Source organism: Macaca fascicularis, chromosome 13 (assembly GCF_037993035.2).
Source record: "Macaca fascicularis isolate 582-1 chromosome 13, T2T-MFA8v1.1".
Classification (NCBI taxonomy): Eukaryota; Metazoa; Chordata; class Mammalia; order Primates; family Cercopithecidae; genus Macaca; species Macaca fascicularis.
In genome coordinates, this window is record NC_088387.1 from 1,609,423 (window position 1) to 1,637,200 (window position 27,778).

At 44.4% G+C, this 27,778-nt stretch overlaps 1 protein-coding gene across 50 annotated transcripts in view; it reads right to left on the bottom strand.

Annotated features, from left to right (window-relative positions):
* The window catches only part of KANSL3 (KAT8 regulatory NSL complex subunit 3), an 89,824-nt gene that overhangs the window by 53,808 nt on the left and 8,238 nt on the right, over positions 1 to 27,778 (bottom strand). For 21 of the 50 annotated variants that reach the window (XR_010580295.2, XR_012421881.1, XR_012421880.1 and 18 more), the window contains 14 exons: positions 15,932 to 16,022; positions 15,619 to 15,804; positions 9,775 to 9,906; positions 8,771 to 8,887; positions 8,440 to 8,541; positions 8,261 to 8,332; positions 7,067 to 7,141; positions 6,729 to 6,886; positions 5,231 to 5,294; positions 4,595 to 4,795; positions 4,239 to 4,395; positions 2,413 to 2,490; positions 768 to 959; positions 238 to 322 (listed from right to left, as the gene is read on the bottom strand). Coding sequence is in view for 23 of the 50 variants with exons in the window: in XM_015433217.4 (XP_015288703.1) it covers positions 238 to 322; positions 768 to 959; positions 2,413 to 2,490; positions 4,239 to 4,395; positions 4,595 to 4,795; positions 5,231 to 5,294; positions 6,729 to 6,886; positions 7,067 to 7,141; positions 8,261 to 8,332; positions 8,440 to 8,541; positions 8,771 to 8,887; positions 9,775 to 9,906; positions 15,619 to 15,804; positions 15,932 to 16,022 (1,710 nt within the window). In the remaining 27 variants the exon portion in view is untranslated. Of the gene's footprint in view, positions 1 to 237; positions 323 to 767; positions 960 to 2,412; positions 2,491 to 4,238; positions 4,396 to 4,594; positions 4,796 to 5,230; positions 5,295 to 6,728; positions 6,887 to 7,066; positions 7,142 to 8,260; positions 8,333 to 8,439; positions 8,542 to 8,770; positions 8,888 to 9,774; positions 9,907 to 11,569; positions 11,623 to 15,618; positions 15,805 to 15,931; positions 16,023 to 27,619; positions 27,761 to 27,778 lie in introns of all 50 variants that reach the window. The other 29 variants (XR_012421875.1, XR_012421876.1, XR_010580297.2 and 26 more) reach the window with 10 other exon arrangements.

The following is a 27,778-nucleotide window of genomic DNA, read 5'->3' on the forward strand; positions in this document are numbered from 1 at the left end:
TAGTCTTCTAGAAGTCCTTACTTACAGGACTTACAGCAAAAGGCAGGGGACACTTTGGAATCTGAAGTAAAAATGAACTCTGGGTTGACCCAAAAGCAAGACAAAGATCCCTATCAGAAGGAAGTCACATTTCCCAAACTGACAGAACCCAGAATCCATCATTTTCCAAAGCACGAAATGAACCCGAAGCAGAGGGAAGGGAAAAAAGAAGACACAGATGGTCCAACAAACACTCACTTGGCTGTGGTAAGAAGTCCTGTGAGCTCCTTGGCCCCTGCTGAAGCCTGCCCCAGTGTCATGGTGATGGGCTTCCCACCTGCAGCTGCAAAACAGAAAACCCCAAGGCCCCGGTCAGTCCTATTTGGCCACTACATTTGCAGGTTCCACAGTTTAGGCTAAATGCAAGAGATTACGGACAAGAACCGGAAGATGAAAAAAGATGAACTATGCTAGAGTAGAGAGAGCTGGGGTTTTTTCCTTCTATTTTCTAAACTTCCTGAAATATTCTGTACCTTTAATTGAAGCAAACAAAAAAAGAACAAAATATACGATGCTTTGAACTACGGCACAGCTTCCTCTCGTATTCTGCCTGCTGCTTGGTCCTCATTCAGATGGGCTCACGCCCACTTTAACCACATGTATAGCCTCATGCCTTCTTTGCTCCGGGCATCTCTCCAAATGAAGCAAAGGCTGACATGCTGGTGAGTGGCCGCCAAAGGGCAATGCTGTGTACCTAGGAGAGGTCAGTCGTAGCAAGAGAAACTCACCTTCTGGAGCACTTCCTTGGGAAGGAGCACAAGGCCCTCCAGCTGTGTCCCCTTGGGAGATAAGGGACACCTTGATCTTTGGTCGCTTGGAGGTCTTACTGCCAGGAAGGGGACTCGAGGGATGGTGTCGCTTCAGCTGAACCCTAAGATCCTCTTTCTCTCCTTCCTCCGGTGGTTCTGATGAAATGGGAACTAAGAGATGGAGCTGAGTTCAGATCCTCCACAATCCAAAAAAGCCCAACAGACACTCAGTCAATAGTAGCACCAACATAGCCATGTGTAAAACGCAGAGAAGAACCACTCTACGTCCAGGGCTACCCCTCAAAGGAGACTGCCCATGCTTCAGGACAACTTCACTCAGGCCCTGCCCGTGGGGGACCCCACTTTGCCCTTCTTAGAGGATGGCTCCCTTCTCATCCCTCATCCTGCACTGGAATTGGAAGGGAAGGGCCTGAGTTGGTAGGAATTAAAAGACAGAAGACACCCCGACCCTGCCTAGCCAAGGTCAATAGCAACAACAACAACAACAGAGGACTCAACACAGTAAGTAAACAGTCCTTCCCAGACTCAAAAAGTGTGATGATCATCTTCCTGTGTCAAGCCCTCCCCACATCATCACACAGTTGGGGACATTAAACATTCTATGAGAACTCATGGAGGAGCAGGTCATCCAGTTCTCTCTAAAAAGCAGAGTTTTCCAAAAGGCTCTCAAGAGTCCCACCCTACCCTAAGAGCCCAGGGTTGAGGATTCACTTGCCAAATGGAGGCAGTGAAGAGGACTGTCACCAGGACTGAAAGCTGGCTATGAGTAGCTACTAGGAGAGAGTACCTCAACCAGGCAACCTCACAGCTCCTGCCCAGAAGTAACAGGGCAACACTGGCCCATGTCACAACCTGGTCCCCAGGTCATGTGTACTAGCACAGACAAAGGCCATCTGTTCACACATGGGCTTCCACTTCCACTGAATCAAACAGGCTCATCATGTATACAGCCAGGCTTTTTGGACTCTTAGGTTATCTTTCAAGCTTCCTCAAAGATTCCCTCCTCTTTAAACCCAGAAGTCTACCCTAGTTCTCTTGTAGCATAGGGAAGCAAAGACTGAGGTGGGGAGGAAGGCAGCAGTCACATGAGGATGGAGGAGGGGTCCTGGCGTGAGGTAACAGTCAGGACATAACCAGCTAGAAGGATTGCTTAGGGGACAAATGCATTGGCTAAAATCAGAGTAGGAAGGAGGGTGGAGGGGAAAGGAGTTTCAGGGTCTATGCTGATATGTGACTGGTGGGCTTGTAGCCACCAGATAAACACAGGACAAGAGGCAGGGAGAAAAACACACAAGGAAACTGAGACTCACAGGCAGTGCCACAGGCATACAAAAAAGCAGCAGAGCCAAGACCACAGTGAAAGAAAGAACCACACTAAGAGACAAAAAAGAAAATACCCTAAGAAGCAAACAAAAGAATGAAAAAAGGGCAAAGACTACAGAGTAAGCAACAGGGGTCAGCAAAACAAAAGAACACAAAGAAAAAGAGAGAAAAGAACAGGAGGAAACCAAACTGAGGCAGAAGAGAGGGAGAGATGGAAAGTAAATAAGGGGTTGAGGAGCAGAATGCAGTGGACGAGCAGGCAAGAAAGAGCAATACTCACCAAAGAGACAGGAGGAGGTGCCAGGAGGAAGAGCTTTCCTCACCAGCATGTTTTGTTTCAGAAAAGCAGCAAACTGTGCTGGAATGAATCAGAAAGAATTACAGAATCACAGCCAGCCAGAGAAGGCAGAAAAAGAGAGGGAATAAGAAAAAAGGTTGTAGAAAATGGCCAATAGGGGCTCCTTCTGAAATTACTGCATGGCAACCTGACTCTGCCATGGAGTCGGTCTGTAGAAGCATCTAAACTGACTAGTACTACCTGCCTCATGGGGCTATGCCAAAACTCAACAAACTACAGCAATGCGAGTGCCATGAAGAAGGACTCCATGTATGTTCGCTATTAGTATTCCCTGTTTGCCCATCAGCTCTGCTAAGCCAGGGTTCTAAAGCTGCTACTCTCCCCCATGAAACCCTAGGTCCCCATTTCAAACCCAGCTTGCCAATCAGCCTTCCAAAGTCCTTAGATTCTCAACTAATCACCCTTTCCAGAAGCACAGCACATCACCAGCTCTGTCTTCATCAGAAGTGTAAAGACACACTGTCCACAAGGGACTTGGCTCTAGCCACCACTCATGAAGATCCATGGCACAGCATCCGCGCAGACCCTCGGGGCCTGGCCTCATTTCTCAACTCCTCCCATCCACTCATACTTTTCTTTTCTTTTCTTTTTTTTTTGAGACGGAGTCTCGCTCTGTCGCCCAGGCTGGAGTGCAGTGGCGCAATCTCGGCTCACTGCAAGCTCCGCCTCCCGGGTTCACGCCATTCTCCTGCCTCAGCCTCCCGAGTAGCTGGGACTACAGGCGCCCGGCCCTGCGCCCGGCTAATTTTTTCTATTTTTAGTAGAGACGGGGTTTCACCATGGTCTCGATCTCCTGACCTTGTGATCCGCCCACCTCGGCCTCCCAAAGTGCTGGGATTACAGGCGTGAGCCACCACGCCCGGCCCCCACTCATACTTTTCTACTCCTTGTTAGTACTACTCTTACAAGCAAACTCACAAGAGGTCTGAGTTTCGGTTCTGATCCTTTGGCTCCACTAAAAGAAACACAGGGAAAGTAAACAGATGAGCCTCCTATCCCCTCCACGTCTGTCTGCCAGACAGCCAGCTCTGGCTGCTGCCTCTTCCCAGGCACCGCTATTCCTGAGAAGCTCAGGTGACACATGCTCCTGGACACATCGTTGAACACCAATGCCCAAGAAGCCTTACATCAAGGCCACCCAACTGGATCAATGTGGGAGAAGGGGGACAGAGCACCGTTGCTTCTTTCCCCACCCAGTGAACTCTCCCTTTTCTATAGCTCCTTTCAGAGCACTTACAGCTCACCAAACTCTTACTTTCGACTATATGAATACTTCCCAGCCTCATCTGAAACCTGTCTGCAGACAACCCTGACAAACTTCACTGAAAGTCTCAGTGTGAGAATCTTAACGCTTCAAGGGTCAAACAAAGAAAGGGCATGATGCCAGGTGAGTTGCCCTAGAATCTGATTAATAAAATCAATCACCCAATACTTATGATCAGAGAGCCCTGACTGGAGGAGTGGCTGGCAAGGTAGAAAAAAGTTTAGGCCAATATACATGTTCATAAAGCCTAGCTTCCCCAGAACAGCAAGACAAAGCTGTAACTAGTGATCACAAAGCCCCACTCACTCAGAGGCCTTGCCATTCATTTCAATAATTAATTTTGAACTTTGCCTGCACAGAAATGTGAGAAAGGGTGCCTCCCATCCGCCTGGAAAAAGCCGTCGATATCAATACTGTGCAGCCGCCACGTGGCATGAACACCAGCAGACAGCCCCAGGAGGAGCCCCCGGCCGGGTGCCTATACCTTGAGCTTGTTTGTGGGTCAGCACAGCTTCTGTCCGCTGCACATGTCTCTTCAGCAGCTGAGAGCTTCCAATCTGACTGGACTTCTGGGCAGAGGTCACCGCAGTCACTTTGGTCTTGGGACTGGAGGTGGGGCTGCTGGACACACTGGAGAGATCCTGAGTAAGGTGAGAAGGCCAAGAGATGAGCCAATGTTATTAGGATCTGACCATGAGTCAGCACGTCCCTCTGGAATTCCCCTTGTAGGAACTCACAGGCCCATGGCACTAACAAGACAGAGGCATCCCCAGGAAGTTAAGGAACCAACTCTGTGGTGCTGATTCCCCAGCAAAAGTGCTCCCACCCTGCTCATACTACCTCTGAGCCTGAGGGTGAGGCGGGCAGCTTGGCAGCTGGGGAGGCAGGTCGACTGCCCCGCTCAGGGACTTCAAAGGCCAAGTCTCTGCGGGCCACATCGCGGGGCTTCTTCTTCTTCTCAGCATCCTGATCCCGAGGTTCAGAGCCCATGTGACCCTCAGCACGAGTGAGCACTCCAGTCAGAAAGTCCACAATCTCATCCTAGTGTAGAGAGGAGCCAACCAAGGCCTTTTAGTCCTCATCTGGAGAATGGGAACCTCTCAGATACTTACCAACTAAAAGAAATTCTCCCTCAGCTCTGGCATCTGGATGTGCCAGTCCTTCCCCACTCAAACAAGGCCTGGTGCAAATCCCAGGCTTCTGAGCAACTGTGGTTCGAGAAGACCAGCAAGTGCCTCTGTCAGGGGGAGCTCCGGGGTGGTCACACTCCACCACTTTTCCAACACTCTCCCTCCTGATGCTTTGCTTACATTAATTCACCACTCTCATTTTTCTTTGCTTTGCTTATGACTGAGACCTACCAGAGGCCCCAGTGGAGGCCTTCAGAGCCAAAAAGGCCACTACTAATAAGACCAAACCTACAAGGCTACAGAAAGGCAAGCCTAGCTGAGAAAAGCACACAAAACAACTGTTTACCTGAATACATCTGTCCACCATGCTCTGAGTCAACCCTTCTGATTTCTTCTTTGCTTTGCTTATTCTAAGAAACAAAATGGATGACATGTTTACTTCTTAATTCCATGGCGTCCTATGAAAATAAGAAAGTAAGGCCGGGCGCGGTGGCTCAAGCCTGTAATCCCAGCACTTTGGGAGGCCGAGGCGGGTGGATCACAAGGTCAGGAGATCGAGACCACAGTGAAACCCCGTCTCTACTAAAAATACAAAAAATTAGCCGGGCGCGGTGGCAGGCGCCTGTAGTCCTAGCTACTCAGGAGGCTGAGGCAGGAGAATGGCGTGAACCCAGGAGGCGGAGCTTGCAGTGAGCCGAGATCGCGCCACTGCACTCCAGCCTGGGCAACAGCGTGAGACTCCGTCTCAAAAAAAAAAAAAAAAAAAAAAAGAAAATAAGAAAGTATTTCTTTTCTGGGCTATTTTCTAGCCCCAGGAGGGCCATGTTAGCCTTAAATAATGCAACCTCTCCAAACCTGTTCCTATGTCTGCAAAATGGGGAATCATAACATCTCATTCATGAAGTTGTGGGGATTAAACAAAATAACATATGTAAAGAAACCAAGCACAGTGCCCAGGACAGTCCGCTCCAGAATTCCTGTACCTACAGCTTAATAGGTCAACTCTATCCAGAACCCGGGAGGCAGAGGTTGCAGTGAGCTGAGATTGCACCACTGCACTCCAGCCTAGGCGACAGAGCCAGGCGCCACCTCAAAAAACAAAAAACAAACAAACAAACAAAAAAGCTCAAGGTCGTGAAAGACAAAGATGGAGGAACTCTACCAAATTAAAGGAGATCGAGGAGACATGGCAACTAAATCCAAGTGTGATCCTGGGCTGGATGCTGGACCAGAAAAATGACATTAGGGAAACAACTGATGAAACGTGAGTCTGTAGATTATAGTGTCATGTCGATGTTAATTTCTTGATTTGGGCTATGTAAGATGTTTAACATTTAGAAATCAGGTGAAGGGTATATGGGAATTTTTTTGTACTAGTGTTATAACTTTTTATAAATCTGAAATTTCAAATATTAAAAAAGATTTTTTTAATGCTGTCTTTTTTTTTTTTTTTTTTTGAGACAGAGTCTTGCACTGGTGCCCAGGCTGGCTGGAGCGCAGTGGTGTAATCTTGGCTCACTGCAAGCTCCTCCTCCCAGGTTCACGCCATTCTCCTGCCTCAGCCTCCCGAGAAGCTGGGACTACAGGCACCCACCACCATGCCTGGCTAATTTTTTGTATTTTTAGTAGAGACAGGGTTTCACCGTGTTAGCCAGGATGGTCGCGATCTCCTTTCCACCCACCTTGGCCTCCCAAAGTGCTGGGGTTACAGGCATGAGCCACCACGCCTGGCTAATGCTATCTTTTAACTGAACCAGACTGGTCTGTAGTTACACTGCCAGCTTAGAGGCGTATCTCTAACACTGTAACACAGCTCTCTTGCAGCTCTAGGAGAATCTACCCACCTGAGATTGTCATCAGCTCCCCCAACCACCACCAAGCTGTTCTCAGCTCGGATCTTCTCCCGGAAGTCCTCCATGGCTTCAGGGTGACATTGAAGGGAATTTTGACCAATGACAAAGAGGACCGGGGTCTTCATATCCAAGAGGGGATCATCTACATCCTAAAACAGGTATAGGTTTTAGAATCGGCTTCTTCATATTCACAAAGCACCGACCCGGAAACTCCACTAAGGAGGATCAGCTGTGCAACTGCAGTCGGCCTCAGCATCAGCTTGGACAAGGTACGTATACTCACACTCCCGCTGCCAATGACCCAGCACTCAGCTTTATCACACTCTTACCCCTCTGGGGCCATCCACGGTAAGCAGAGGAAACCCAAGGCAGACAACTGCGGTGACATACTCCATCACTGACACCTGTAAATAACGGAACAGTTTGTCTAAAGGTCAATTGAGTTCATGGCACCTCAGCCGACCCAGAATCCAGGAGTGGTCCAAACCCACCAGAGAGTCTCACCTCTTCCTCCCCTGTCCTAATATCCGGGTGCATCTTCTGCCACAACGGCAGCAGTAAGAGCACAAGACACAAGGTATGTCATTCCATAAGCAGCCACTACCTAGAGAACTGGGGCCCCAAGAAGACCCCAGCAGGTGGCTGAACCATAGAATAGAAGGTTCAATATTCCTACCCTGTCAACTCCCTCAACTAGAGCCCTCCTGCTCCATTTTTCTCCACAAATAGTAAATATAGTCAAGAGAACACAATGTTGCCACTCACCCTTAAGTGAAAAAAAATTCTCTCTATTGAACTTAATGGATAGTTACCAGACAGCCTAGATTTCTCGGACCAACTGCTAAGGCCCACCACCCTGGGAGCAGGACTATGGGGACCTTCCTCCTCTCATAGCTATCACTTGACTGGACTGCATGAAGCAAAATTAAGGCTTTGGACACCTGAGGGACACTTACACAAACTGACAGACATACAAATGTATGTAAAATATGAAAAGATTCCTTGATGTCTTGGAAAGGGACTGAAATGAACACAGCATCAAATTCCAGAGCTACTAATATTTGCCAGCTACAATTATTGTTGTTTTTTAGGTGGGAGAACAGTATGGTACTTATGTTTAGAGAAAAAAAGGGATCCTTTTATTTTTTCCACAGATATATGCCAGTGTGTGTGTGTGCGTGTGTAAATGCTATGATATTTGGGATTTTTCTTCAAAACAATCTGGGGGAGAAAGAAAGTAAGTAGGGTGAGATAAAACAAGCCCAGCCAAGAGTTGATCACTGGTAAACCTGGGTGAGGATCCTGGGGGTTTATTATACTATACCTGCTTTTGTTTCTGCTTAAAGTTTTCCTAAATAAATTAAAAATTGTTTTAATAAAATTTGTCCTCTACAGTTTAAAATGCAATTACATAGGTAAAGTATCTAGCACAGAGCCTGAAACATAGTAAAGGACTCAATGGTAGCTATCATTAGTGGTATTCCATCCCAGAACAACCTCCAAATAAGATAGAAATTACTTACATGACAGGCCACCAAAGCTCCTGTGTTCCAGCCAATCAAGATAATGGGTTTGTGTGGGAAATGGCTGTGAATCTTCATGGGAGAGAAAGAAGACAGTAAGACAGGAGGCCAAAGATGGGTGCAGAACAACCCCAGAATGCTGGGTATGCCACAGTGCACTGAAACAGGGGCATTCTCACCTCCAGCACTTTGCTTCTCACTGCCCCAATCATATGCTCAAGACACTGTAGAACTCCTACCCCACTGCCATTGTTCAGCAGATGGGTGGCTACAGGGATGACCTGAAGGAAAGAAGTAGCCCCCACAACAGCAGAGGTAAGTTTCAAATCTTTCAATTCTGTTTGACCTACCCCAAACCCTTTCAACCTTGGAATTCCACATGAAAGAAGGGTTAGAGGAGGCTCCACATTCAAGTTATCCATTTTGACCTCCCTCCCACATATTCTTCTCCTCAATTCTCCAAGACTATATTCCCTACCAGGAGGGAGTTCCTCCTGCCCCCACACATACCTTGCCTAAGCAGGAGAGCTGAGACTGCCAGAAGCGGTGGCGGCGTGAAGTGGGAAACACAGAGCTGGAGGGACCAGAGGAGGCGATGAGAATCAGTGGAGAGCCAGGGAGTTTGCTCTAAAGAGGAAGGATCCCACCCAAAAACCAGTGAGTGAGAAGTTTTCTTCCACGAAATTCCAAGTATCCCAATACCTTTCTCATCCCAACCAATGCTCCTTTGCTTGTGAAATATGTTAAGCACTATACAAAATAAATTACTAGTAATAGTTAAAGAAGCCAGTCAGTCGCACCGGCTCACACCTGCAATCCCAGCACTCTGGGAGGCCGAGGCAGGTGCATCACCTGGGGTTAGGAGTTTGAGACCAGCCTGGCCAACGTGGTGAAATCCTGTCATTACTGAAAACACAAAAATTAGCCAGGCATGGTGGTGCATGCCTGTAATCTCAGCTACTCAGGAAGCTGATGCAGGAGAATTGCCTGAACCTGGGAGGCAGAGGTTGCAATAAGCCAAGATCATGCCACTGCACTCTAGCCTGGGCAATAGAGCAAGATTTTGTCGCAAAAAATAATAACAACAGGCCGGGCGCGGTGGCTCACGCCTGTAATCCCAGCACTTTGGGAGGCCGAGACGGGCGGATCACGAGGTCAGGAAATCGAGACCATCCTGGCTAGCACGGTGAAACCCCATCTCTACTAAAAAGAAGTACAAAAAACTAGCCAGGCGAGGTGGCGGGCGCCTGTAGTCCCAGCTACTTGGGAGGCTGAGGCAGGAGAATGGCGTAAACCCGGGAGGCGGAGCTTGCAGTGAGCGGAGATCCGGCCACTGCACTCCAGCCTGGGTGACAGAGCGAGACTCCGTCTCAAAAAAAAAAAAATAATAATAATAATAATAATAATAACAACAAAAAATAGTTAAAGAAGCCATTTATCCTCCTGCCAAGGTTCTAAGGCTTGAGTCTAAAATTTGTATGTGCCATTGTTAAGTCCTGAACCATCCAACTTACTGGTTTGTTATGAGAAAGCACGCCCACAGCAGGGTCCCAGGGCCTCTTCAGTAGGAGAGACAAGGCCTCAGCTCCTGCAGCCCCAGTCTTCGTGTTGGATGACACAAGCATCCGGTCAATCAAGGTTGGGATCTACAAAGAAGGAAGAGCAAAGCTGATTCCAGTGTAAATCAGGAGACCTGCCACCATCAGCAATCAAGCAGAAGAGCAGGGCCCCACTAGAAGCCAGACAGACTTCAACTAAGCCTCTAAAAACCTCCTCAGGAGCAGCAGTATATATAAATAAACGGGCGAAAAGTATGCTCCCACCATGAAAAGTGAATGGGTACAATCCTTTGGAAAGCAGTCTGGATATGTGGCAAGGGACTTAAATGTACTCCCATCCCTTTTCCAAATGTTTCTACTTCTGAGAACCTTTCCAAAGAAAACATATCAGAAACAAAAACACACACAAAAGGATAAGGAGAGTTATGCACAGAGACAAATCAACTATGAACAATAATAAAGTAAAAACAATTTAATATATGTATGTATACGTAAGGGAGTAGTTTAGTCAACTATCTACCTAATTGGATATTAACAATTATTTTCAAATATTTACAAGAATTTATTTATTTATTGAGACAAAGTCTCGCTCTGTCACCCAGGCTAGAGTGCAGTGGCCTGATCTTGGCTCACTGCCACCTCTGTCTCCTGGGTTTAAGCGATTTCTTGTTTCTCAGCCTCCCAAGTAGCTGAGATTACAGGCGTGCACCACCATACCCAGTTAATTTTTTGTATTTCTAGTAGAGATGGAGTTTCACCTTATTGGTCAGGCTGGTCTTGAACTCCTGACCTCAAATGATCCACCCGCCTCAGCCTCCTAAAGTGCTAGAATTACAGGCGTCAGCCACTGAGCCTAGCTTTCAAATATTTACAAGAATACATAATAACATATAGCAATAATTTTGCCAAAATGTTACAGGTAAAATAGAAAATATAAAAATTATCTCTACTCAAAGCTGGGCTCAGTGGCTCATGCCTGTAATCCCAGCACTTTTAGGAGCCAAGGTGGGCAGATCACTTGAGGTCAGAAGTTCGAGATAAGCCTGGCCAACATTGTGAAACCCTGTCTCCACTAAAAATACAAAAATTAGCCAGGCGTGGTGGCACACCAGTAATCCCAGCTACTCGGGAAGCTGAGGTATGAGAATCACTTGAACCCAGGAGGTGGAGGTTGTGGTGAGCTGAGGTCATGACACTGCACTCCGGCCTGGGCTGCAGAGTGAGACACTATCTCAAAAAAAAAAAAAGAAAAAAGAAAAAAATTATCTCTACTCAGAAAAAAGACTATAAGAAAATATGCTGCACACCTGTAGTACCAGCTGCTCAGGAGGCTGAGACAGAAGAATCACTTAAACCCAGGAGGCAGAGGTTGCAGTGAGCCAAGAGCGTGCCACTGCACTCCAGCCTGGGCAACAGAGGGAGACTGTCTCAAAAAAAAAAAAAAGAAGCCAAAATGTTAATAATGATCTCTATAGAGTTTATGGGTGACTTTTTCCTTTACAGATTTCTATGTTCCCTAAATTTCTTCAATGAGTGTCCGTTGATTTTATAATTTTGTTTAATCTCCATTTTCTTCTAGAGTACTGCTTTCAAGCTGTGGTGTACTAAATAAACCTGTTATTATGTACAAAAATATATATCCTGCTATACTATGTACAGTGTACTTTATCTCATGTCTGTTTTTTACCATCTACCAGAAATGTAACATTACAGATGTGCAAATATAAGTTTCAGACATGTTGATGCTTACACTGAGAAGAAATATCTGCGAATTCCATGCTACCCACAAAAGGTCAAAATGACCTAGGGGAAAGGAAAAATGTTTAAATATTAGAGGCAGTTTTCAGAAAAATAAAAAGGTTTTGAAAAATTGGAGAATAAAAAGTACTACGGTTTTGATGCAAGTTGTAAAACTCCAAAAATAGCAGAAGATAAGTTGCTCTTAATTTAAAAACAGAGACACTAAATGGATTTCTATATGAGAAATTAGAGAATTATAACCATTAGACTTTCTCAGTTTAACTTATGAAACAAATATTCGTGCAACTGCTTTTACAAGGCACGAGGCTAGTACTACAGAGGAATTTATTCTACAAGAGGTAATGAAGACAAACACCCAAATAACGGTGGGGGATGGGAACAGGGAAAGACCGATAACTGCCATGAAAGAAACAGAAGCCCAAACTGCTATGATTCAAACCACCCAACAGAGAAGGAGAAGTTGAGGCAACTTTCATCTAAGATGCAGCATGTGAAATGAGAAAGGCTCTTTGGAACAGGAAGGATTCCAACACAAGATGAGAGAAAAGCCTTCCAATCAGACACACCAGCAAGAGGCAAGAACATGCAGAGCTTATTCCAGGCACATATGCACTAAAGTCAAGGATTCAAGCAAGGAAGGAGGAGGATGTAAAAAGCCAGTAGGAAGGATAAGACCAAACCGCAAAGGATCTTCCCGTTCTTTGTAACTCACTCTAGAACTGTGAGCCACTCAACACTTTGAGGCAAAGGATCTGACCCTGGGTTAAGCTTTTGTCTAGCAGTACTGTATAGCTATGAAACCAAAGAGGCTTGAAACTTGCTTCCTGTCAACAAGGGATAAACAATAACTGAATTTTCCACTTGGAGCTGGGAAGACCAAGCTTCCCTGGTATTTCCAGCATTGCATTCACTCTCAACAGCTGACTAAAAGGCTAAGGTCTGTGCCTTCTCTTTATCATAACGGATCTAATGGTGAAAGTAGCTGGGTGAAGAGCATGATTCCATCCACCCGCGCTTTCACATCCAGCAGGCACTTTACAAGTAAAACAATCTTATAATCATTTATATCCTTTGGGAAACAACCAAAGTATTTATTGTGAATCTAAATATAGTCATGGGAAAATAAGAGTCCTATGGCAGAGGAACCACTGTGGAGAGCACAGCCCAGAGAGGATGTTGCCTCAAGTCTGAGGCCCTTGCTCACTGCTGTACCAGCGAGCCTTCTACCATTCCAGCCAACCCACACCATGGCCCAGCAGCATGGGAGGAAAGCACCCAACTATGCATGATGTGGAGTCCCCCCAGTGGTCTGCCAAGGTCATAGTAACTGACATTCACACAGGATATGTCCAGTCAGTAACTTAAATAGGGCAGCAGTACAAATTCCTCCTTAAAGGGAAATTATGCTAGCCATGGTAAGTGAGGCAGGGTCACCAGAGAACTGAGACCCTGGGCACTACCAACACTCATCTCCTACAGTGTATTCACCAATGTTACACTTTTACCATAGGTATAATGCTGAGGAGAACATATGTGAAGAGGCCTACAATACTTCTAGGCCACCACTGTCTGGGCCCCATACTCTACCTGCCCACCACTCACCTCCCGGGTCCAGGGTTTCTACTATAGGGGAGCAGTACGGGGGAAAGTCTGGGACTCCCTTTTCATTTGTCTCTTTCTTCACTAGAAAATATACTCCACGGCCAGGTGCAGTGGCTCACGCCTGTAATCCCAGCACTTTGGGAGGTCGAGACGGGCGGATCACGAGGTCAGGAGATCGAGACCATCCTGGCTAACCCGGTGAATCCCTGTCTCTACTAAAAAATACAAAAAACTAGCCGAGCGAGGTGGCGGGCGCCTGTAGTCCCAGCTACTCGGGAGGCTGAGGCAGGAGAATGGCGTCAACCCGGGAGGCGGAGCTTGCAGTGAGCTGAGATCCGGCCACTGCACTCCAGCCTGGGCGACAGAGCGAGACTCCGTCTCAAAAAACAAAAAAAAAATACACTCCACCAGAGAAGGGACCAGTTTTGTTTTGCTCACCCCAGTACCTGACACACATAGGGCTCCAAATAAGTAACTAATGTCAAATTTCCTACCATGAATATTATTAATGTATCTAGTCCTGAGTTTTATTTCAGCACTAAACCAGTCTTCTAACAAACTTGGCACCCTTTAACTTAAAAACAGATAAGAAACAATGAGTCTGCAAGTTTTGGGGATGGCTGAGGGAACATGTTGGTCAAGCAACTTACAGCAGCAAGATGAGCCAGCTTCCTGCGAAGCATAAAGTAAAACTATTAAAAAAAAAAAAAAAAGTCAAAAACTGAATCAGGCTCATGCCTGTATCCCAGCAATTTGGGAGGACAAGGTGGGAGGATTGCTTGAGGCCAGGAATTCAAGACGTGCCTATAGCAAAACCGTCTCTATAAAAAATTAAAAATTTAGCTGGGTGTGGCAGGGTGTGGCGGCTCACGCCTGTAATCCCAGCACTTTGGGAGGCTGAGGTGGGCAGATCACGAGGTCAGGAGATTGAGAGACGATGAAATCCTTGTCTCTACTAAAAATACAAAAAAATTGGCAGGGCAGGGTGACACACGCCTGTAGTCCCAGCTACTCAGGAGGCTGAGGCAGAATTGCTTGAACCCAGGAGGCGGAAGTTGCAGTGAGCCAAGATCATGCCACTGCATTCCAGCCTGGGCAACAGAGCGAGACTCTGTCTCAAAAAAAAAGAAAATTTTAGCTGGGTGTTGTGGTGGCACACACCTCTAGTTCCAGCTACTTGAGAGACTGAGGCAGGCGGATTGCTTGAGCCCAGGAGTTTGAAGTTATAGCGAGCTATGATAGTGCCACTGCACTCCAGCCTGAGTGAGACAGGAAGACCCTGTCTCCAAAGAAAAAAAAAGGCCTCAGACGACTTTGATTGAATCAGTTCTTTCTCTTCTCTATTTTTCTTAGAGACAGGGTCTCCCTCTGTCACCCAGGCTGGAGTGCAGTGATGGGATCAAACTCACTACAGCCTCCTCCCACCAGCCTCCTAAGTAGCTGGGACTACAGGGACGTGCCGCCATGCCTGGCTAATTTTTTTATTTTTAGTAGAGACAAGGTCTTGCTATGCTGCTCAGGCTGGTCTCAAACTCCTGAGCTAAAGCGATCCTCCTGCCTCAGCCTCCTGAAGTGCTAGGATAACAGGCATGAGCTACTACACCCATTGGAGAAAAACACCCCAAATAATTCAAGAACCTATGAGGGTACTACTTAAATAACTGTTAATAGTTACGGTGGCTCACTGCTTACTATGTGCCCAATTTTGTATTAAGCACGCTACCTGAATTAACTAATTTAATTTTCACAAAACTCCTAGATAGGTATTATCATCAGCCACATTTTAGAAATGAGACACTAGTCCAAGCTTACACAGCTAATCAGTGACAACGCTGAGATCAGCCGGGCAATCTGCCTCCAGCATCCACATTCTACCACATTGAGGACAGCCTGATGCAATCGCTGGAATCACCAAGAAAAACAGTTTAACTCTGTGCAATACTAAGAAAGCAGGGAACTATAATGATATGTTTGCACTGAATTATAAAAATGTTGCTACTAAAGGCTCATGCCCTGGGGAGCAGAGTTGAAGGCATCACGGCACACTCCCGCTCTGCAATCTCCCAGTGCTCTGAGCACCAAGGGTCTGCTTCTGTCACCTTTCTCAACAAACTCTTCCCTGGTAAACCCTTCATCAACTTCATGATAATTCAATTCAGCCATGACTTCAACCACAGGCTGCAAGGCTAGAAAGGCTAAACATATACTCTGGTTTTCAGGCCCCGTACCTCATCCTGGAGCTAGGAGGGCTGAAAACATTTACACCAGACACAAATGTGAAATGATACTCTGTCTCTCAATTTTAATACCAAACCCATTAGTTTTGGCCATGCACCCCAGACCGACCAGATAATTACCTTGCCCAACCCCACATCCTGAACCCACAGGAGAGGCTGGCTATCCCTAGGACAGGGCAGACACCAATCACAGCCTTACCTTCCCCTTCAGCGTCTGCAAAGCATCCAGGTAGGCTGCCAGCATGGGCAGACTCAAGGTCTCCACGAGGGTGGTGTGCAGCCACTGGATCAGCTTGGTGTCCCAGCTCACACTTGCCAGAGCCTGCCGCACTCTCCTTGCACACTTGTCCACAGCAACACGGCGCAGCACTGGCTCATTACAAGCCTGAAGGATGTAAGTGGAAGTGATAAAACATGAGGACTACCTGGTTAACAAGTAGGGGGACAAGTCAGTCAGCCAGTGAGGCCTGAACTACGAAGAGCCCACTGTGGGCGGATTTCTGGTGTCTTACCCCTTCGTTGGCCAAGCGGGCAAGCCGGTCAGACTGCAGGGCTTTGAGGATCTTGTTGAATAGCTTGTTCTGGGCCATTGTCCAGCCAGTCCTATAAGGGAAACTCTGAGGAATTATAGTCAAACCCTGGGGACGCTCCCCATGTATGTATAAAGAATATTATGCTCTAGTTTTATGTCTCCACCATGGAACAGTAAAACGAAGTAGCTTAGTCTAAGACCACTGAGCTAAAAACACAAGACCTAGATTCTGGTCCCAATCCTACCAAATGAAATTGTCACAGCACACATTTGTATTAATAACACCCATACATTTCCACACACACACAGTAATATACACAGTACAAGTCAAGACTAGTCATGAATAAAGTCTTTCAGGCTAGTAAAGCTAATGATTTGCTTAGTAGCTAAAATAATCCCAATCGTAAATAAAAGCACAGCACCATTGAACAGACATATTTGAATTTCATAAGTTATATATTTCACACAAAAAGGCAGACAGGATCAGCAAGCATTTTAATGTACTAAAATCTCAGACTAAGGTAACAATTCTTTTTAAACTAGGCTTAAGAACAAAAATATAGCGGAAATATAACCAATAAAGAGGCTATTCTTCCACTCTCCAATAATCTACCCCACACTAATCTCCCTTTACCATATATATTTTTTCTATATGTCACACAATTAGCAAATTTATTTTCAAGAGGCCTGTTCCATATAGGCTAATATGTTATCATCCCAGTATACGGCACTGGCATTCACACATCTACCTTATTGCTTATTGCTTACCTATTACTTACTGAGGCTTTGTGAGTCGCAGACATCTATCCTACTCTTCTCATCTCTACTTCATCACACCCAGTATAGTGATATGGAGCTTATTATTGTCCCCCTTGACCCCACTTCCAGCAATCCTAATTACTCAGATGCTCTAACTCTGGCTAGTGACCTTCCTAAAGATACCAAAAGAAAGGCAATTGAAGATGCTCTATAATATTTACCTATTCTCCCTGCCTTAAAAAAAAGCTGATGATGGCCAGGCGCAGTGCCTCACACCTATAATCCCAGCACTTTGGGAGGCCAAGTGGGGTGGATCGCTTGAGTTCAGGAGTTCAAGACCAATCTGTGCAAATGCCAAAACTCCATCTCTACAAAAAATACAAAAATTAGCTGGGCATGGGTAGTGCATGCCTGTAGCCCCAGCTACTCGGGAGCATGAGGTGGGAGGATCACTTGACCCCAGGAGGTTGAGGCTGCAGTGAGCCGTGATCATGCCATTGCACTCAAAGCTTCAGTGACAGTGAGGCCTTGTCTCAAAAAAAAAAAAAAAAAATTACATGGGTGCTGCACCCAAATGAGACCCTGGAATGGGATCAAGGTAGCATTTCAAATCAGTCTGGATAAAGTCCCTAAATGTAGGGCTGAGACAACCACTGGCCAACTGGAAAAAGAAAATCTGATCCCTACATATCATTCTACATTAAAATAAATTTCAGATGGAAGAAAAAGAAGACATAAAAGGAAGAAAGAGAAATGTAACTACATAAAAATTTCAAACTTTGGCCAGGCATCTGGAATCCCAGCACTTTGGGAAGCCAAGGTGGGTGGATCACGAGATCAGGAGTTCAAGACCAGCCTGGCCAATACGGTGAAACCCCGTCTCTACTAAAAATACAAAAATTAGCTGGGCGTGGTTGCGTGCGCCTGTAGTCCCAGCTACTCGGCAGGCTGAGGCAGAAGAAGTGCTTGAATCCGGGAGGCAGAGGTTGCAGTGAGCCGAGATTGCGCCACTGCACTCCAGCCTGGGTGACAAAGTGAGACTCCGTCTTGGGAAAAAAAAAAACATATTCAAACTTTAAGCTGGGCATGGTAGCATGTGCCTGTAGTTCCACATACTTGGGAGGCTGAGGCAGGAGGAGCCCAGAAGTTCAAGTCTGGCCTGGGCAACATGTCTCTTAAAAAAAAAATTTAAGGCCGGGCGCGGTGGCTCAAGCCTGTAATCCCAGCACTTTGGGAGGCCGAGACGGGCGGATCACGAGGTCGGGAGATCGAGACCATCCTGGTTAACACGGTGAAACCCCATCTCTACTAAGAAATACAAAAAACTAGCCGGGCGAGGTGGCGGCTACTCGGGAGGCTGAGGCAGGAGAATGGCGTGAACCCGGGAGGCGGAGCTTGTAGTCCCAGCTACTCGGGAGGCTGAGGCAGGAGAATGGCGTGAACCCGGGAGGCAGAGCTTGCAGTGAGCTGAGATCCGGCCACTGCACTCCAGCGTGGGTGACAGCGCGAGACTCCGTCTCAAAAAAAAAAAAAAAAAAAATTTAAAAAATCAAAAAAGTATAAACAAGATCAAAACACAACGAGAAAATGACTGCCATTTCATTAAAATAGAAAGAGGCTCTAGAAAATAAGAAAAAGATGAAATACTCAAGGGCAAAGAACACAAAAGAAGGTAGGTCACAAAAGAAGTAAAGTCAACTCTACTTCAAAATTAAACAGGCTGGGCATGGTGGCTCATGCCTGTAATCCCCGCACTTCAGGAGGCCAAGGTGGGCGGATCAAAAGATCAGGAGTTCAGGACCAGCCTGGCCAACATAGTGAAACCCTGTCTCTACTAAAAATACAAAACTTAGCCGGGTGTGGTGGCGTGCGCCTGCGGTCCCAGCTACTTGGGAGGCTGAGGCAGGAGAATCATCTGAACCTGGGAGGCGGAGGTTGCAGTGAGCTGAGACAGTGCCGTTGCACCCCAGCCTGAGCGAGAGAGAGAGACTCCATCTCAAAAAAAAAAAAAAAAAAAAAAAATTAAATGCAGCCAGGCAAGGTCTAAGGCAGGAGGATAGCTTGGACTCAGGAGTTGGAGACCAGCTTGGGCAACAAAGTGAGACCTTGTGGCAGGTGCCCAAAGTTCCAGCTATTCAGGAGGCTAAAGCTGGAGGATGGCTTGAGTCTAGGATATCAAGGCTGTAGTAATGTATGATCATGCCACAGGGCGACAGAGCAAGACCTTGTCTTAAAAAAAAAAAAAAAAAAAAAAAAAAAAAAAAAAAGAACCAACAGGTGCAAATTAATAAAGTATTATTTTTTCACCTATCAAACTGGTAAAAATTAAGTTTAATAATTCTCTGTTGTTGAGAGGGTACAAAAGAACTCTGTATTCTGTTGATGGAAATATAAATTAGTACAACCTTCTGGAAAAGCCAATTTGGAAGAATTAATCGAAAAAACTAAGTCAGATCGTGTCACTCCTTTGCTCAAAGTCCTTCAGTGGTCCCAGTTCAATCAGTTAAAAGCCAAAGTCCTTGCAATGGGCTGCATGGACTCCATGTCTTTCAGATCTTACCATCCATGACTGATCCTCATTTACTTCACTCACACTGCCTTTCCTCACAGCCCCCTCCACTCCCCTGCCCTCACACACACAACAGGCACACTCCTGCATCACAGACCAGGGCTCTGCCCTTCATTACGCCAATCTGAAACAGTGGCTCCCTCTCTCATCTCCTTCAGGTTGTTGCTCAAATGTCACCTGCTGAGGCTTGCTCTGACCTATCTCTATTTAACACTGTAACCCTCCAGTGTTACCCTGGGATTCACTAACCTGCTTTCCAGAGGTATCACTACCTCATAGTCTATCCATGCTATTTATTTGTTTAGTTTGTTTCTCTCTGCCAAGGTGTAAAAGGCCAAGATGGCCAGGACTTTTGTTGGTTTTGTTTAAGTGCTATATCCACAGCACATAAAACAGAGTCACACACATACTGGGGAGTTAAACATCTGCTGAATAAATAAATGGATGGATTGTGTGCACATTGCATTCTAAGTTCTGTAAACAGCCAGGTCCCTATCCAAAATCTCAGACTCTATACCATGTTAATGCTGAGGAGCAAAGAGGAACACAGGCACATGATCTATGTCCTTCACCAAGACAGTCAGACTGCAGCAACAACAACATCAACAATCTCAGTTTCTCTGGCTTCATAAGAGACCAGCATTCTTTCCATCATATCCCACCCCACAAGATACTCTCATCTCTACAGGTCATTGTTCTAGGAACACCAACAATATGGCCCAGTGAGTATGCAGATGGAGGACAATTACCCTTTGTTATTCACTTTGTACAACTACGTAAAAGTTCCTGGATAGAGCAAATACCCTCTAGAAAGGAGGAAAACAATAGTCAAACTCCTTTTCCTTCTGTAAAATAAAATCTCCACCTACCACACCTCCAGTTTTACAACTTAACCACATTACAGGATCCAGCAGAACCCTACCTAGGGAAAAGGGTTCTATCCCACTCTCTAATAAAGAGCTATGTGCTCTGAGTCTTCTTGTCCATAAAATACATACAGCTAGATTACATCTAAGTTCCTTCTAACAATAAAACAATTCAGGTTAACTACGATTACTGATAGCAGCAAAAGTTGAGAGCAGTGGAAATCCAAGATTAGAGAAACAAAATGGGATGACTATCTTCTTCAGAAGCACCCTCTACCTTCAGAAGCTTTCCTTGCTAGAGCTAAATCCTCTCTTAACCGCCAAAACCTCCCATCCTTTTGTAACCCCCTTTTGGGGGTACTAGAATCAGTCTGAGGTTTCTTGGAATTGTCCTTTTTCTTATTCTTCCCTCGTTATCTTGGCTTAATCTCTGCTACTTCATCAGGATCTAGTTTTTGTGGTTTGATATTCAGAGATTCTGGACTTCAAAGGTGAGGGGATGAAAGTTTCAACTCAATGTTGGGACTCAGGATGCCTTGGAACTGGGAAGGTTTGTTGAGACCAGAAGCTCCAGCCCCATTGGTTCATTATCTTGTTTTCTGTCACATTATTTAAATGCACAGCAGAGTCACAAGAGTAGCAGCTCTCTTATGTACAGTGAGTCTCAGATGGGCTTGAGAATTTGATGGTGGCAGGAGGATAGGAGGAGACAGAGCAGACGGTTACAAGTCATTTGAAAAAGCTCTCTACAAACATGGATATATCTCCATGTTAATACACTTCTTTGTTTTTAAAGGCTAGGTAAGTTGTACCTTATTTGTGGACATTTAGGTTGTGCATTTTTTATTGCAATTTATAAGCCACTGCAGTGACCACCCCTCTCTTCCTCAAATATATACATACACAACTATCTATATTTTATTATTAATTCTTGTTTTTGTTTAGACAAGAGTCTGGCTCTGTTGCCCAGGCTGGAGCGCAATGGTGCAATCTTGGCTCACTGTAACCTCTGCCTCCCAGGTTCAAGTGATTCTCCTGCCTCAGCCTCCAGAGTAGCTAGGACTACAGGGGCACACCGCCACACCCAGCTAATTTTTATATTTTTAGTAGAGGCGAGGTTTCACCATGTTGGCCAGGCTGGTCTCGAACTCCTGACCTCAAGTGATCCACCGATGTCAGCCTCCCAAAGTGCTGGGATTACAGGTGTGAGTCACCACGCCCAGCCCTATCTATCTATATTTTATACACTCACACAAGTATCTCTGTAGGATAAATTTCTTCAAATGGAAATGACCAAAGGCTATCCGTGTTAAAATCTCTGGATAAGGCCGGGCATGGTGGCTCATGCCTGTAATCCCAGCACTTTGGGAGACTGAGGAGGGCGGATCACCTGAGGTCAGAAAGGAGGTGGAGACCAGCGTGGCCAACATGGTGAAACCCCATCTCTACTAAAAACAGAAAAACTAGCTGGGCATGGTGGTACGAGCCTGTAATCCCAGCTACTCGGGAGACTGAGACAGCAGAATCGCTTGAACCCAGGAAGCGGAGGTTGCAGTTAGCTGGGATCACCCCACTATACTCCAGCCTGGATGACAGAATGAGACTCCGTCTCAAAAACAAACAAACAAACAAACCAAAAATCTCTGGATTTCCAGTTCTTTGAAAATAATAGGTATAAAGGACCTGTAGCATCTTGAAAGTAGTATTATATTGCAGCCTTACCTCCAGCAATCATGCTAATTTATAATCAACCAGGTTAAGCAATGAATATAGTTTTTTCACGTTCAACAATCTCTGGAGCTTTCTCAAAGCCTATTGATCACACTGCAAACTTTAATTCCAACAACAGAGAATGAGGTATAATTTATTTATGAAACATCAACAGCATTTCCAAAATTATCCTGTTTTTATTATATAATGATGTTTTCCCGATTTGTTTTTCTTACTCTGTATTAATTCTGCAACCCAAAATTATGGGAGTAAGGAAAATGATGTGAATGCAAGGTGCAGAGGGTTAGAAAGCTATTTAGAAATTATCATCATACACCAATGACAGCTGAAATTAAATTTTAAAACCACAATGTTGAGAGTCCAAAATCCCAGAAAAAGTTCGTAGGATTGCTGCTGGATATACAACAAAGTGACTTCAAGAATAGAAACCTGATCTCTATATTTTGTCAGCTTCGTGGGAGGCTGGAAAATTAAGTGGGCAGAAAAAAATGATCTAAACCAAGATTAAGATAAAGAGCATGCAAGAGATATAATTAGGGAAAATTTTAAAAACAGGAGACAGAATTTTAAATACAAGCCTAAACAGTCAAATAGCTGATGGGAACTGTGGTGAGTCAACTGGCACACCCCACCCCCTGCCCTACCCGCCTATTCAATTTTCATGAGGGCAAAAATGCCTTTTCTTCCTTTCCTAGATGAGATCAGAGAATCTTTTGTTCTCTCTGATCTGACTGAACCTGAATGATATGCTGACCTCTGGCTCATTCTATTCAAAGCAGCTAAAATATAACATTGGTCCTGAAAATATCTGATATTTTCAAATTTTGGATACTGTTTCAAAGGAGACTAATTAATTCAACATTAAAATATCTAAAGGACTTTTTTTTTTAACCAGAAGTCAAACAAGGAGACACAAAGGACATCAGATAAACTCAACAGTCATACTTTCCTTTTTCAGATTATAAAATTCTTTGTCTAAACACTAGGAGAAGGGAAGGAATGAAGGAAGGGGAAAGAAAGAGGGTGGGGGAGGGGAAGGAGGGAGGATAACTCAAAGACCTTGGACTTAAAATTTCAAACATCCAACCTAAGATTTATACAGATACATACAATATTGAATATATAATTAAAGAAAGTTCAGAAAAGGAAAATGGGGTGTTTTTGGCTGGAATTCAGAATTTCTGATTTCTAAGATAAGAAAGTCTGCTTTTGGATACTACATTCTTTCGCTGAAATGTTGGAAATGTCCTAAAATCCATTTGAGCAATGCTGAGAAGTATCATGTGTTAGGAGAATTTTATTAAATATCTTTCAAAAGCTATGCAACTAATGAAACGGCATTTGACAAACATCTGGAGAAAAAAAAAAAAAAAAAGCTGGCCCAACATCTTCAGGACTACATCACTATGCCAGCAAATAGCAATTATTTTCAAAGGTCCTCTAAGTCACATGCCATGGCACGCAGACACAAGAACATGACCCAGGCAGCTCATTTTTTCTATAAGAGGCTGGACAGAAATGTTCTAGGGTTTGCAGGCCATATGGTTTCTGCCACTATTCAACTTTGTGGTTTTAGTGCAAAAGTGGCCATGGATAATACCTAATGAATATGACTGTATCCCAATAAAAGTTTGCGCACACTGAAATTTTAATTTCACGTGTCATGAAACAGTATTAAGTTTTTTTGCAACCATTTAAAAATGTAAAAACCATTCCACACAAAAACAAGCAATGGGTCAAATTTAAATCAGCCCACGGTCACAGACAACCCCTAATACAGACAATTAAATAAGGTAGCAATATTTAAACCGTTTCACAAAATATCAATCATTAATAAAGAAAGCCAGAGTCGGGGGCAGGGAAGGGAGGAGCATGCTTCTTTTTTTTTTTTTTGAGATGGGAGTCTCGCTCTGTTGCCCAGGCTGGAGTGCAGTGGCACGATCTAGGCTCACTGCAACCTCTGCCTTCCAGGTTCAAGAGATTCTCCTGTCTCAGCCTCCCAAGTGGCTGAGATTACAGGCATTCGCCACCACGCCCAGCTAATTTTTATTATTTTTAGTAGAGACAGGGTTTCACTATGTTGGTCAGGCTGGTCTCAAACTCCTGACCTCAAATGATCCTCCCGCCTCAGCCCCCCAAAGTGCTGGGATTACAGGCGAGAGCTACTGTGACTGGCCTATATACATAAAGTTATTTGAAGACAGTATCTACTGAAATCATTAAAGAGGGAGGAAAAAAGCTCTTAACAAGGAAATTAAGTTTCTGCCTCTACAGACAAAGAGCGATTAGTAAACTCTCCGGGAAAAAACTCCAGAGTTCCAGGGAGCCGACCTACACCGTTCATGGAGCTCTTGATGTGGGAAACTAATTTTACATGACTTTATACAAGAAGAAAGGAAGCAGCAATTTAACAATCAAGTCAGGGAAAGAATGGCAACACAATGATTATAATCAGAGCAGAAGGAACTGCAAGCTCCAAACAGGCTACAGACTCAGGGACAGGGTCATAATCTCTGAAACTGAAGCTAATAAGTGATCATTAAATAATAAAATCGGCTATATACAAAAGTTACAACCAAAAGAGACGGTTTGTAAGACTGCGGCCAATGAGAGAAGGCCTCCAAAATCTCATCAGACACTAAGAAAACAAATAATCTAGGATCAACTGAGCTTTAATGAATTGCATCAGTCTGTGGCAATGTCGTAACAGAAGGATGGTGGTCCACAAGGAAACTGGAGAAAGAAAAGCCAAAGATAAGAATCCGTCAGTGCTTCTCTAAAGGACAGGCAGGAGAAAGTGCACCCTGGCCTACTCTGTGGACCCACCTTGCCTAGAGGAAAGATGTGTACTTCCAGCTATTCTGCTGTGCCTCCTGTGTAGACTCTCCACTCATCTATTCACTTCTGAAATAAAATAGTTTTCCAGACTTTCCAGCTGAGAACAGACACTCTGGCCAGACCACCCCAGTGTCTCTTATGCTTTGCAGTTATATCTCTCCTTATAAATTAAGAAACTCGGCCAAGTGCAGTGGCTCACACCTATAATCCCAGCACTTTGGGAGGCCAAGGTGGGCAGATCACTTGAGCCAGGAGTTTGAGACCAGCCTAGGCAGCATGGCGAAACCCAATCTCTACAAAAGCTACAAAAATTAGCCAGAAATGGTGACGTACTCCTGTAGTCCCAGCTACTTGGGAGGCTAAGGTTCCCACCTGTGAGAATCACCTGAGTCCTGGAGGTTGAGGCTTGCAGTGAGCTGAGATTGTGCCACTGCACTGCAGTCTGGGTGACAGAGTGAGACCCTGCCTCAAAAAAAAAAAACAAAAAACAAAAAAACTGGTATTTATAGTATTATTAAGTCTCTAATGACTTTGGTAAGTATGAATTGTCCACAAAAACCTCTTAATCATAACCATGGATGAACTGACGACAAAAAAAAAAAAAAAAAAAAAATCACACAGTTCTCCTATGTACTTTGCAAAATTGCAAAGGAAAAGGTAGTGGAAAATACCACAAAGGGATACATAACCATACGAGGCCACCTTGTTCAGCCACCACTAACTGGTCTTAATCTCTTCTTACTGCCCTTAATTAAGGCAGAGGGTATGGTGGTTGAGAACACTGGGTTCTGGAGTCAGACTGCTTGGTTTGAACAAACTCCTTCTCCATCACTTCCTAATTAAGGTTTCTTAAACACTCTGAGCTCAGTTTCTTCATCCTGTTAAGCAGAGATGAAGGGGGTTATACCTCCAAGCAGAGATGATGGGAGGACTAAGAGACAATGCATTTGAAGAGCCTGATACAATGTCTGGCACCTAGAAAGCACTCAACAAATGCTGGCTCCTTTTTGTTATTACCATCGTTGTTATTTCTATTTTTAACTGTAAAAACTGATAAATCCTTTTGCTGAATATACTGACTCTAGCAATATTCCAGTAGTTGATCTTCATTCATAGCAGTTTAGTTTTCTTCTTTATCTGACGCTCAAAAGAGTTTCTTTTTTTTTTGAGACGGTGTTTCACTCTTGTTGCCCAGGCTGGAATGCAATGGCGTGATCTCAGCTCACCACAACCTCCGCCTCCCAGGTTCAAGCGATTCTCCTGCCTCAGCCTCCCAAGTAGCTGGAATTACAGGCATGATGCGCCACCACACCCGGCTACTTTTGTATTTTTAGCAGAGACAGAGTTCGTCCATGTTGGTCAGGCTGGTTTTGAACTCCCGACCTCAGGTGATCCACCCACCTCAGCCTCCCAAAGTGCTAGGATTACAGGTGTGAGAAAAGAGCTTCTTAAGGCACTAAATTAATTCCAATGCAAGACCCCAACCATGTTCTTCACAAGCTTTTTTCAACCAAGGTGCAGAACTGCTCCTCCCTCAACAGCTGCTGTTTTGATCACACAAGCACACCTGTTCAATCTCATTTCCAACTTCCAACCAGCTTCAGTAATCATGTCAATCACCTCAAACTTTCTACCCCTCTTTCTCTCTCTACATTAGAAAATAAGGGTTCTCTGAAATTGTGGAAAATTACCACCTACCAACTCCTGATATAAGAAGTAACATTTCCTTATATATAGTAGATATATGGATACACAGACAAAAAGCCATCAACAAAATGTAAGTTGAAACCACAATGAGATGCCACTTTATACCCAGTAGAATGGTTATAATTTTTTTTAAAAAGAAGAAAATTAGTAAGTGTTGTCAAGGATGTGGAGAAACTAGAACCCTCATACACTGCTGGTAGGAATGTAAAATGGTATAGCCAATTTGGAAAACAGTCTGGCAATTCCTCAAAGGTTAAATACAGAGGTATCATATGACCCAACAAGTCCACTCCCAGGTATATAGCTAAGAGAATTAAAAACTTAGATCCACACAAAAACTTGTATGCAAATGTTCATAACAGCATTATTCACAATTGCCAAAAAATGAAAATAACCTAAATATCCATCAACTGATTAATTAATAAATAAAATGTGGGCTATCCATACAATGTAATATCATTTGGCAATAAAAAGAATGAAGTGCTGATACACACAACCACATGGATGAACCTTGAAAATATTATGCGGGGTGAAAGAAGCCAGTAGGAAAAGACCACATATTGCATGATTCCGTTTACATGAAATGTTCAGAATAGGCAAATCTATAGAGACAAAGGTCAATTAGTGCTTCCTAGAGACCAGAGAAGCTAGGAGGAAATGGGGAGTGACTGTTTATGGGTATGAGGTTTCTTTCTGGGATGATGAAAATGTTTATCAAATTGATAGTGGTGATGAATATACAACTCTGACTATACTAAAAACCAATGACTGTACACATTAAATAGTTGAATTGTATGGCATATAAATATTCCCAAAAAGATATTATGTGATTAGGTAAATGTTTACCAAATGAACAGGGACAAATGACCAGGAGAGGAGTACTGAGTCCCCTGGGGCAGTAGAAAGCTTGGGAACAAAACTAGCCAATATACTCATGAAAACAGGCTTCAGTGTGCCCTCCATAGCCTGCAAATCTATTTTTAAAAGCCACTCAAACATCTGTTAGCTTTTCATGTGACTTCACAACTTTCATCATCCTAGTTATAAACCATTTAAACACAATACCTTACAAATGTACATTTCATTTTTTTGTAGTTTGGGTAACCCCTATATCATAACTTAAACAACAGAAGCTACTACAGAGCTAATCATATCTATCAAATTTAATTCACTTATTTATCCAACAAACATTATATACCTACTGTGTGCCAGACAACGTCCTAGTGTGAAGTATGCAAAGATGGCTGAGATGTAAGCCCTGCTCTCAAGAAGCTCACACACAGCATGGTGAACTGAGAGTTATAATGTGAGACTTTGGAGAACACTCTGACTTGTGTTGCTGCAAATGAAATAAGGT